Raw genomic sequence first — 12,740 nt, 5'->3', positions numbered from 1 at the left:
TGAATACAGGCAGCAGTCTTTGCAGTAATCCAGATATCGCAATATAGATAAAATGTAAGAAAACACAAACACAGGCCTCTTGTAAGGCAGATTTTCTGTGTACATGTACAGCCTGAGTATCTGTAAGGTCAAGAGGTCCTGCAGCTAATCCTCCACTGAGCAGAATATAGCACACAGCCCAGACAGTTAGGATACAGTGAGGCAAAACATGTACAAACTGGGACTTGAATGTAATTAACGACCACTTCACCTGCTGAACGTTCTAGTGTATCAGTGTGCTGACCACTGAGGACCCGTTAAGGAAGCAATTCTGTGCATTCTATGTTTGAACATGTCCAGCAACTGTATTTAAGCCCTCTGAAGAGAGATGTTTCTCACTCATGCTCGCCACTCTGTTGTGGATTGGTGACATGATCCGACGTTGAGCTAATAAAAACCAAGTCAACCCTTTTTTACAGTTGTCGTGACTCTTTCCGGCCTGCCTGCTGACAGATCCATCCTTACACCGCTTCTAGTGTTAAATATCAAAGCTGAAGATAGGTTAGTCATCAGAATTTGGTAAGGAATTTATTTTAGGTGCACCATGATCATCATCTGATTCATGGCCAGATGGTTTTGTGTTATTGTCTGATGTATCAAATGCGAGAGACAGGCGTTGACTTTAGACACTCCATGTAAGATCAAATCTGCAGATTGTCATGTGTGTATTGTCCAATGTTTGTGTTAAAGATGGATGTTTATGTGTTAAATTGTTGTTAATAAATAAGTATTTATAGAGAATTTAACCGTTTTATTACGATTGATTCTCAAAATTTCCACCACAGAACTGATTCCAAAACATTGCTATTGGAAACAGGATGAGTGATCTTGCCTGTTAAACACTGAAGAGGTCTGTCATCAACCTCTGATCGATTAATAATAATTAAAGATTACAACTAAATGATTACTTAGATTAGATATACTATTTATATCATATCCCTCAGAGTGAAATTGTTATTGATCCATCAGAGGGAAATTGTTATGTCACAGCAGCATGTACAGGGATACAAAGTATTAAATAGGGCTGCAACAACAAATTTGTTGTGTCGCACAATTATTACGCCACTCAATAAGTCGCAGAGATGTTTGAGTAAAAAAAGTTTAGTTGAGCGCGGAACAGAGCGGTGGTAGAGGAAAGGCCATCAGAGAGACGTTGTTGAGTAACGTTCTGAAACACATGGCGGAGAAATCAGTACGGCTTAAGTCATCCAAGGTGTGGGAGCATTTCAAACTAAATACGCCGAAAAGGTGTGTTAATTGACCGGGGTGAAGTTAGTTTCATATTTGACATTCATCTCACATTCAGAAGACGCTACTTTGCAGCGTTGTGTTAGGACCGGATGAAAACTACCCATACCATTTTGAAAAATTTAGACTTTTATAATATTTTTATGAAAAAAAAAACTCAAACAGACGCCAGAGTATCTTAGCAATGTCTAGTATACTTCCACAGCCTTTACTTTTTCAATTAAGTTTCAAATAAAATGATAAAAAAATCACTAATCTTTGAAAATAGCTTAATCCTCGCAAATCTTAACTTTTCAACATTCAACATTGTGTCAAAAAATCTTACATATACACCAGATTATTTTAATAAAGTCTGGCCTACTTCCACAACCTTTCAATTTTCACAAATATGTTAAACAAAACTCAAATAAATTGCTCATCAATAGCATTAAATCCACGGTAATAAAACTTTTTCAAAATTGTGGCAGACACGGCATATCATTTCCTGGTTCAGCCGAATGATCTCGAACAAAATTGAATTTGCTTAGTTAAACGCCGGGAGACGATTTTAAGACTGCAGTTTGATGTACTTTAATTCCTTGATGAATACCTAAATTAGCGTTACCGTTTCCTGTCACAATCTGTAATTTATTTTTGCAACATTCTCAGCCCTTGGGCCTTCATCGCTGGTGTTACTCGCTGTGGACTTACACTCAGATTTGACCAAATGCCTTTTGGCACTGAAATATAGACAAATAATTGAAATTTTATTTGGTCTTCTTTATCGCCTACAAATAAAATCTAACAATGAGTAGCCTATTTCTATTGGCTATTATTCCTACAATTTACATGATTCATATGATTCCTACAATTTACATGATGTAGGCTACAGTCCTGTAACCAAATGTATTTCAACATTGTTGTGGGTCAATATATTGGCCAAACAACCAAAACTAATTCCCCTATGATTTGAAGGAAGATGGGAAACTGAACAGTGTATTAAAATTTACCAAATAATGTCAATACCAATGGAATTAGTTATTTGACTCTTTGGGTTAAATCAGAGCAAGAATGGTCAAATTAAGGTTAAATAATGCAAATGAATGCAATCAATGAAGTTAACTCTTATGCCTACTCTACCATGATTATTGTAAACCAGAGATAGAAAGCATGAGGTGAGGAAGAAGGAGTGGGACAAGCCAGAGCTGAGGAAAAGGTCTTAGGAGATCAAGAATCCACAGAACAATGATTCACAATTCCTTTTATATTCGAGAACAACTACAATCACACCAGAATCTTGAACCTTACTTATAAACATGTCAAGCAAAGCTACAGTAAGTAACACAGATGTGAGAGCTATCAAGTTGAGACTCCATCCAGTAACTCCATATTTTACCATATGAGAGGTGGGGGCAGGTTGATAGCCTTACAAGATTAGCCTTTATTCTTCTGCCCGAAGTACAACATCTCTTGGTCAAAATAGAAATTCAGCAAATTCAACAATTAATATTAATGTAGGTTATTGTTCCTACAATTAACATCACCTGTGACCATGCATCCTCCCGTAACTGGTGTTCCAGTAAATCCTTTTTTCGAGATTAGCCTTTATTCTTCTACCTTAACCCTTGTGTTCTCCTCGGGTCATTCTGACCCATCAGTCATTGTGACCCACCGTCGTTTGCAACAACTTTACCGCATACAAAAACAAAGTGAAGCATTTTCTTTTAACCGTTGGGCTGTCTCTGACCCTCCACATTGTGAAGGTTAAAAGAAAATTATTTTTATTTGCTTTTGTATTGGGTAAACACAACGATGGTTCGTTATGAACCTTTTGGTCATGTGACCCCAAGGCAGCACAAGAGTTAAGTAGGCCTACACCATTAAGTAGGCCTACACGGCGCCAGGTGCAATTTGTACAACTCATTTACTTGTAACTGGGTATACATGAGATTACGTTAGCTACATTTCACAGTTCCACATGCAAAATTCACCTGCCATTAAATGAACATCTCACTGTACACAGCATCCATGCTCTGTTCAACAGGATCAGAATGTGCAAATAGTTTTTTTAATATTAGTTATTCTCACAATGTCAGTGTAACTGACAATTCCGCACAAGCCTGTAAATAAAAGTAGATGGGGAGAGAACTACCAGTAGCTACCATACATAATTCTCTGCATCCATTTCTGCGGCAGCAGTCAATGTCTCTTCGTCATCTTAATCATCATCATCATCATCTTTTGATGAAAAGCATTCTGTTGGGGGAAACTGCTACTACAAATTGGAATAGGCACCAATTGATATTTACTTGATATCATGTCGAATATGATTAAAACTAAGGTGACGTCAAGGCTACAATCACAAACGTTTAGCCTATATGCGTTACCTGTTCGTAGTATGTTTTTACATTTAATAAAACATTGAACACTTTTTCTCCTGTAATATTAACAGACAGTGGAGTAAAATGTTCAACATATGGACTGGCTATTGCCTTCAAATGTATGCATTGACTCGGCAGCAATTGTCTCCCACGCCACTTGTATACGCTGCTACAGCTGTGTTGCTTTTTTCCTGGAATATATGCTTGACCATAAACACAAAATAAAACTTGTATCTGAAGATTAATGGAGTAGGACACAATTTTTTGTCGCCGGGTGCCATGGTGGATCCTAGTATCGGAGCTCCACTGATGTTGGCTTTTAATAGTTCTCATGCCCACGCTTAACTTTGAGTTGACGTAGTCCGAGTTGAGTTAACAAATTCATATCAGCTTTTTTGGAACAACATTTTCGGATTTTCCCATGTTAGAGTAACTCAAGGGTTCAGGGTTAATCTCAGAGTTTGTTAAACCCGCTACCTGGAATACCCCCGAGAGCAATGAATTGGAACAAAAACAACATACATACAAACAGCAGCACAGGGGTGTTATTGTTATGAGTTATTTGGCCAGAGGTGATTTATTGTAAAGTCTTATTGCAGTGGCCAGAAATGATCTACTGTAGAACAGTTCCCTGTGGAGCTCCAGTACCACTGACCACCGTATCAGACAGCACACTGCCTTGTCGGACAAACTGTGGTCTGCCTGTGAGGTAGTCAGTGATCCAGGAGACAGTGGACGTATCCACCCCCACCACCCGCAGCTTCTCACTCAGCAGCAGTGGTGTTACGGCTCCCACTCCTGCCTGTAGGGTGTGTGTGTTTTGTTTGTGTCCTGTCTGTAGGTGTTCCTGTGACGGTGCTGATGATGACGTCGGAGTGCGCGCCCCGACGTCAAGATCCGGACCTGAGGCGGCTGTGTCTAATCGGGCCTAATTAGACACCGTCGTCACCGATAAAGCGTGTTTTGCGTATGGGGGAGAGGGGCGAGTCGCGCTGAGCGGCTGTTTATTTTTCCAGATGTGTTAGAGGAGAAGGGAGTTAAGGCCGATTTATACTTCTGCGTTTTTACGCACACGAGGAACGCCCCCTCCGTCAAAAAATGGCCTCTGCGTGTCCACGCAGAGCCCTCGCAGAGCTCTGCGTGTGCCTTCTGATTTTCCTGACTGTCCGTCTGTCTGTGCGTCTTTTTACGGATACCCATTGGCTATGATTGGTCCGTATTAAGAACCGTTTGCGTCAGGGGTGGGGGCGGGGTTGCCGCGACCAACAAGAGAACAGAATCCTTTGACCGCCATTGTTGTAAGTTTTTACAACTCTTATTTCAGCTAAACAGTACATGTAAATCAGCATCTGAATTAAAATGTGACGAGAAATGGGCAGTGTAGTTGCTGAAAATGTGCTTATTTTATTGATGGAATGGTCCATTTGTTCATCTGCTCCGACCTTTCGATAACCTAGCTAGCATCGCAGTGCAGCGTCATCTACTGTTCTGGCGGTGAATTGTTTTCAACACGCAGAGCCAACGGAGTAGTATCAATTCAACCAGTCCGTCCGACTCCGTGCGTGCGTCTGTCTGTTAACGGAGACGCAGAAGTATAAATCGGCCTTTCGTGTAGAGACCCATGGGTATACTCCTCAACACGTAGATAACCGATGTTATGCACAGTAGTTTAGGAGCGGTTCCACCTGCACCTTTTGTAACTTAGAGTTTAGTGTAGTTAGGTTAGGAAATACTAGGTTAGTTAGTGGTTTTCCAACAGGGCCGTTTCGGTCCCTAGCGTAGTGCACTTTGTTTGTCTCATCGGGAATCGCTCATAGTCCCTTCTCCGTGACTTTATGTACTGGTACGTCCCTTGTCTATTGATCCTTGTTATCTGTTCACTTGTTGCGGCTTGCCGATACCTTTTTGCAGCTGTATTAATAAATGTACATAATCCGTATGACCCTGCTGCATTGTTTGTGCCCGGCTACACCGTTGACACCCTCCGCTGGGCCAGTACTGTCAGTCGAACATTGTTACCTTTAACATCGTACGTAACAAGTGGTTGGATGGTATTAAATGCACTCGAAAAATCAAAGAAAGTGATTCTCACAGAGCCACTGGTTCCGTCGAGGTGCGACTGAGCTCGTTGCAGCAGGTAGATAAAGGCGTCGTCCACTCCCACATGAGGCTGGTATACAAATTGCAGCGGGTCCAGGGAAGATCTCACCAGCGGCCTGAGGTGGGCCAAGACCAGCCTCTCCAGCACCTTCATCACATGCGACGTAAGGGCAACCAGTCTAGTCCTTGAGGCCAGATGGAGATGTCTTCTTAGGAACTGGTACCAGGCACAACATCTTCCACAGCACTGGGACTTCCTCCTGCTTCTGGGTCAGGTTAAAGAGGAGGACCTCAGCCAGCTGGGCAGTGCAGATCTTCAGTACCCTGGGGCTGGTGCCGTCAGGTCCTGCAGCCTTGCGCTAGTGGAGTCTCTCCAGTTGTCTCCGAACCTGGCCAGTCGTCACAGAGAGGGGGGGGGAGGAGGGGGGTCATGGCGTCAGTGGTGGAAGAGCCTTCTGATGTAGAGGGCTCTCTGTCCATGCAGCTCACCAGGGGGGACAGAGGGGGGAGGGGGGAAGGCAGCGGAGGTGTTTGGGAGGTGTGGTGTGTGGAGGAAACAGATGAGGGCTGTCAGCTAAACCTGTTGGAGAAACAGTTCAGCTCATTGGCCCTGTGATTTCCTTCATGCCGGCCCACACCTCCCTCAAATTGTTCTGCTGGAATTTTGGCTCTAGCTTCCTCCTATAGGAGTCTTTACACTCCCTGAGCTTCACCTTCAGTTGGCAGTACTTCCAGAGTGGTATGGTTAAAGTCTCCAGTAACTACCAAAAATGCATTGGGATGCTAAGTCTGCAGTTTGGACACAGTGGAGTGGATGGTGTCCACTGCTGCCTCAGCGTTAGCTGATGGAGGAACGTACACAGCGATGACAATGGCGGATGAGAATTCCCTTGGCAAATAATACGGATGCATCCCCACGTTCACATAGACAGCAATCCCTCCACCTTCCTTCTTACCGCTCTGTATGACGTCCCTGTCCGCCCGAACCAAAGACCCCACATTCCCCATTAAAATCGCCGGTACCGATGGCTTGCGTTTCCTACTCTTCGCCTTCAGCTTAGCTCCAGTTCTGCAACCCCAACGTCTTCTCCGAAGTTCTTTGGGGATTTCAGGCTTTGTCCGGGCAGTAGTAAAGGTTTACTCAGCGCAATCAGCTGATCGTGCGAGTTAACAAAGGCACCAGTCCACTGTGCTTGGCTCTCCGTTACAAGAAGGGGAAAAAAGTAACCAACACCAAAAAAGAGGACAAAAGGTAACGGTCCATTGCTGGGCCATCTCTTAACAAAACTCTTAAGAAAACAACAACAAACGAAACAAAAACAACTTCAGAAGAAAGAAAAGTGATAAAATCTTAAAAACGAAAATGCACACTGTGAGCTGCTGCAACAGGCAGCCACTGAAACAGCGCCAGGAAGTGAAGACCTTATTACTCCTATACTTTTTTTGAATGTTCTGAATATAATAAACAATGTTGGATCTATACCCTGCTATATTAGCTAATGAGAACATGACCTTTGGTCATCTCCAGGAGAGAAATGTGGGATCTATGAATTCGGATTGCTTGTATCCTTGATAATGCGACTAGGGAATGTCTGAGACACTAGGTCACAATGTTACCATTTCTATGAACCATCTAAAGACTAAACAAACGCTATTTAGCACCATGAATACAGCGCCATCTGTCTGTGCTTGTGAAGGCTATGTTGATGTCACCCCCTAATGTTCTACTTTGGCTCTTATCGTGCTTGAAAAGAACTTAAAGGAATTGAGAGTATGATCATATGCTATAACGCAAACCAAAGAATGCCAGAAAAAAACGGATGGTGCTTTAATTAAATTAGTAGGAGGGGGGATAGGCTGAGGCATTAATTTTGAGCGAAAATACTGTATTTATGTTTCATAGAAAAAAAATGAACACCAAAATTACTTTGTAAATTCATATATATCGTCTTTAAATAAGTCAAGCACTTTTCAAGTACCTCATCATTAATATGACTGTTTTCAAGGGTTTTCCAGGACTGAAATGTCAAAAAGTAAAATTCAAGTACTTCAAGCACTTCAAGAACCTTGTACGAACCCTGTAAATACTTTGATTTTGTTTTAAACTTGTACTTGGCAACTAACTTCATTGACTTGGTACTTTCATAGCAATTGGGTACAAAAGAGACTTCCTATATTACATATATAGGTGATGATGGATACGGCCTGGTCACATGCCGAAATCTGGTTTCCACAAATGCCAGCTTGTGCATGGAAGGTTTACGGTTTATAAATGATGCCTCGTGTGTGCAGTAAATGTCTCTCACCAGTAACCCTGTGCACTCCTCCTCTGTCCACGCCTTCCTTGCGGGCGCGCAGGCGGATGGCTTGGTTCTCCCGAATGACTGTGGCCTTGATGGTCTCTAACACTGCCACCTCCTTTTTGGGAATGTAGGTCCCTGATAGAAGGGGTGGGGGGTTCAGACAAGCTTCAATTTGGCAGATGTTTCCAATGAACATTTAACATGTTGTCCTTATTTTAGAATATAGACCGTGACAAGAGTAATAATTAAGATGTTTTATGTCCTTATCAAGTTAGCTTTTGACAGAGTGTGAAAAGTGGTGGCTTACCAGGCCCTTCAAAGAGCCATTCATCTCCAGCCACCCTCTTCTCTCCTCCTTCTTCCTCAAAGTCCAGCAGTGCCTGCAGACGCAGCGCGGTGTCTGGATACACAATCTGCAATGCTGTCACGTCCTATGAAAGACAGAGGCAGAGGTAGAAAGGAAGATGGAGAGGTTGAGGTAGAGGCAGTAGGAGAGGTGGAGGTAAAGGGGGAGGTGTAGGTAGAGGGAATGCGAACGAGAGCGAGAAGAAAAAAGCTATGTAGTGTTCTGTATGTACTGTATTGTATGTATTAGGGAGGGGCATTTCAATATTCAAACCGGATTTTCATCGTCTATGAGATACAGTATGAGGAAATGTGGACAATTATTGAAAGATGCTTTTAGATTAGCCTAATTTGAATGTAAACTGTAAAATCTAAACTATAGTAGAACGTTTAAATTGAATAACTGGCCCACATGAGCCTTTTACCAGCGCTAAAAAGGGCCAACTGAAAGCCAAGAGTATCAAGGTAACTTAGTTTAAGTCAAATAGCACAACAAGCATTAAATGTAATTCAGTAGATTACAAACTGTTGAGCTCAGTAAGCAAGATGTTAACTGCGTAGTGTATTTTAATTCAATTTTGAATCTTCAAAAAACTGAATGTAAATCAATATTTGAACAGTGAAATGTTTAATATTCCTCATTTATTTCCTTCATTGAAACTAGCATACCCTATCCACAACACCTATCCACTGCGTAATGACATATTGAACATTTATACTTGAACACCATAGGCTGGAAAACCCTTGACTGTGAGTTTACTGTGGCACCTGTTGAATCTCTTCCCCTGGATAGAGAGGGAAAGGGTCCTGGGTAAGGCGGATCTCCAGATCGGCATGGCGAAGTTTGGCCTGCCCAGATTGGTCAAAGAGCACTTGACCATTGTCGTCACGGGCGACAGGGTTGATGACCACACAGTAGTGCCGTGGAGGGACCATTGTCATGCGCACAGGAGAAAACAGTACCCTGCAGAGTCATGTAGATCATGATGCAGTCAGAGCCATCGACACAACAGAAATGTGTTTGTGTTCTTTTTCTTTTCTTTTTTTTTTTCATTCAGACAGGATGAAAGAGGAGTATGTTCAGAAACCCTGTCATGAATGGAATGTGGATATATACTGTATGTATTCAATTCAAAAATAAATGTCAGGACCTTATAGTGAGTGATAGTCTTGCACAAACCTCATTAATAAATTACACACAGATACAATTCTTTATTAATTGAATGTTACGATAATCACTTTGAAAAAATAAGTATCAACACCATAATAAAGTTGAAAGTAACCAAGATATTACCATGCCTTCAACCACTAACCTCTCATTGTCCTGGCGGATGTAGGTCAGCGGTCCAGTCTCCACTCGAGCAATATTTGTGTTCTGATCCAACACATGGATGTAATGGTGGGGTGGGATACGGATGATTGACGCATCCACCAAACTCTGAACTTCTACCCCTCTGCTTCCAAACGTCTTAGATGCCATCTGGGGGGCCAAAGAAGAGAGGATTAACCATGACCTGTGAATTTATAATGATTATACAGTAGGGCTGCAGCAAACAATTATGTGTTCTCTCTCAGAACAACCTGCTTGACCCCAACCAATCGGGCTCCAAGACTGGCCACTTCACAGAGACTGCCCTCCTGTCAGTCACCACTGCCTTCCAGTCTGCCAGAGCGGCTTCAAGATCATTTGTCATCATTTTGCTGGACCTTTCTGCAGTTTTTGATACAGTTAACCATCAGATCCTGCTCTCCAGACTTTCTGAGATGGGCATCACTGGCACTGCACTCCAGTGTATCTCATCCTACCTGTCAGGCCCTCGCCAGCTCTCCACTGGTGTCCCACAGGGCTCCGTCCTTGGACCCCTCCTCTTCTCTCTGTACACCACCTTACTTGGACTAATCATCACCTCCCATGGCTTTTCCTACCACTGCTACGCTGACGACACGCAGCTGTACTAGGGATGCACGATATTGAATTTTAGCCGATATCCAATATGCCGTACGCCATCTTCTGGTATGAAAGCTGCGCAATCCTTTATACTTGAGGCCCCTGGTCTTTGATAGCTATGAGGTAGCGCTGAAGTTACCTTTGTAAACATTGCTTTCGCTCGTGTGACGTGTAACTCGTCTGCTAAGCTAACAATCACTGCCACCACTACGTCTTCCTAGGTGGCATGGGTAACCCTTCCTTTTACAGTCCCTTAAGTACTAGGTATTTACATAGAAAGTAAAGGGTATGTTTTGTGTTTTATTGGGTATTACCGATTGGTACCAAGGTGGTAAATACAATGATAATTTGAAGTATTTACCCATTAACTATTTACTAACGTGCTGGTTATTACTGGGTAATTTTCACTGGTCCTAATTAGGTAAAGAGAGAAGACAAAACTTAGTATTTACCTGGAAACTTATAAATATTACTATTTAAATACCGCTGGTAGTAAGTTGGTATCTACAGGAGATATATATGGTAAATTATAATGTGTTATTGGGTAAATACCACTGCTACTAAGTAGGTAAAGACGGCCAAGCTCCAGCAGAATTACAAAAAAAATACTCTACTATTACCCTGCAGTTACCTAAGGTTAATGTCGGTAACAGTCCACGTCTAATGAGAATATAAGACAGTACTTTCCAATAAAATAGGCTACCTTTTCAGATACATTTATCGATGATGGCCTCATTTACTTGGCTGGTATACCTACCTCTGCGGGAAGTTTCCTCTACTATCATGGTAAATCTTCTTGGTTACTGGGTATGTTCCTGCGCATGTTTGGACTATTTACTCAGTAAGTAATCTGAAACTGGACTGTAAAAGGAAGTCGTGTTTGTTTCCATGGTGTTACCAGGTTCTTACCATATTCTTTGTGAGCGAATACCACTTTGTCAATGTTACCCTTAGTATAAACTTGTACTATACGTTCCAAGGCAATACCAGGTAAAACATGGCTATGTACTCAGTAAGTAATCTGAAACTGGACTGTAAAAGGAAGCCATGTTTGTTACCAAGGTGTTACCGGGCTCTTACCGTATTCTTTGTAAGCGAATACCACTTTGTCAATGTTACCCTTAGTATGAACTTGTACTTTGAGTTCCAAGGCGATACCAGGTAAAACACGGCTAGTACTCAGTAAGTAATCTGAAACTGGACTGTAAAAGGAAGCCGTGTTTGTTACCACGGTGTTACCGCGCTATTTCTGATACTGCAGAAATTTCGCCGTGGCGGGCAAACATAGCGGAAACACTGCAGTATGGCCAACAGAGCTGGTCCAAGACATAAGCGAATTAAGCGGCTGCTTAGGACCCCTGTGGCCACCAGAGGGCCCACAAGAGCACATGAAATTAGTGCATTAGATTAATAGTGTGAGAATAATCAAGCATTAAGAATAAATTGTATGTAGTATTCAATTGTATTGGCGTCACCGAGGGGCCCCAAAATCAATTCTGCTTAAGGCACATTAAAGGCTTGGGCCGGCCCTGATGGCCGATACTTTGTTCATGAAATTCGCAAATTGGGATGCCAAGTTATTTCTTAGAATCCGCCCTGTGGTCCTAGTCCTTGTTGGTGGAACGAGGTCATGCAGAGGGTGGCTTTCCTCAAGCATGCCTTTCAGCAGTTTCACTCTAGCTGTCTCCCGTCTATTCTTCAGGGTTGGTAGAGGTGGTACGCTGCGTCTACCTCCCAGTGAGACAATCCTGAGTGCCCTCCGTTGTACTCTTTCGATGGTCCTTTCATGTTCTTTACTACAGAACTTCCACACAAAGATGGTTTCTCTAAGCTCGTCTTTTGACAACAAAAAAAACATTGCGCAACCTAGTCTTCTGGCGGTGAGTTGTTTTCAGCACCCACAACCTACGGAGAACCATAAACAAAGTCTATCCGTCCGCATCAGTCCGTATCCGCCCATCCGTAAATGGAGTCGGAGCAGCATATTGCGGCCTTTATATGCCTGGCATCGTTAGCAGATTTCAAGGCTTCAAATCTTCAGCGCCACTTCAGCTCACTCCATGCTAACATCAACCAGAGACCTGTTCCATGAAGCGAGTTTACAGAATAAGCCAGACTTATGTCAGTTAATCGGACTCTTTTCTAGTTCATTTGGTTCCATAAAGCTAGATCAATGTAGTTTGAACTCAGTTACTATTAGGGCTGCAACTAACGATTATTTTAGTCATCGATTAATCTGTCGATTCTTTTTCGATTAATCGATGAATCGGATTTTAAAAAACAAAAAAGCATTCATTTCCAACCCTTTATTCAAAAACAGAACTGACAGTGCAAATTCACAGTGCAAAAAATGTTAAGGATGTGCACAAACAGGCACAAAAAAAAGTTAATAATATT

At 42.3% G+C, this 12,740-nt stretch overlaps 1 protein-coding gene across 1 annotated transcript in view; it reads right to left on the bottom strand.

Annotated features, from left to right (window-relative positions):
* mvp (major vault protein) overlaps positions 1–12,740 on the bottom strand; it is a 38,923-nt gene that overhangs the window by 22,909 nt on the left and 3,274 nt on the right. Inside the window, exons 2-5 of the mRNA XM_084677240.1 lie at positions 9,709–9,875; positions 9,164–9,359; positions 8,358–8,481; positions 8,054–8,185 (exon numbers count right to left, since the gene is read on the bottom strand). Coding sequence (XP_084533366.1) covers positions 8,054–8,185; positions 8,358–8,481; positions 9,164–9,359; positions 9,709–9,875 — 619 coding nt within the window. The remainder of the gene's footprint in view (positions 1–8,053; positions 8,186–8,357; positions 8,482–9,163; positions 9,360–9,708; positions 9,876–12,740) is intronic.

Source organism: Hypomesus nipponensis, chromosome 17 (genome assembly GCF_054491055.1).
Source record: "Hypomesus nipponensis isolate SF chromosome 17, ASM5449105v1, whole genome shotgun sequence".
Taxonomy (NCBI): Eukaryota; Metazoa; Chordata; class Actinopteri; order Osmeriformes; family Osmeridae; genus Hypomesus; species Hypomesus nipponensis.
This window is presented reverse-complemented; position numbering and strand designations above follow the sequence as displayed.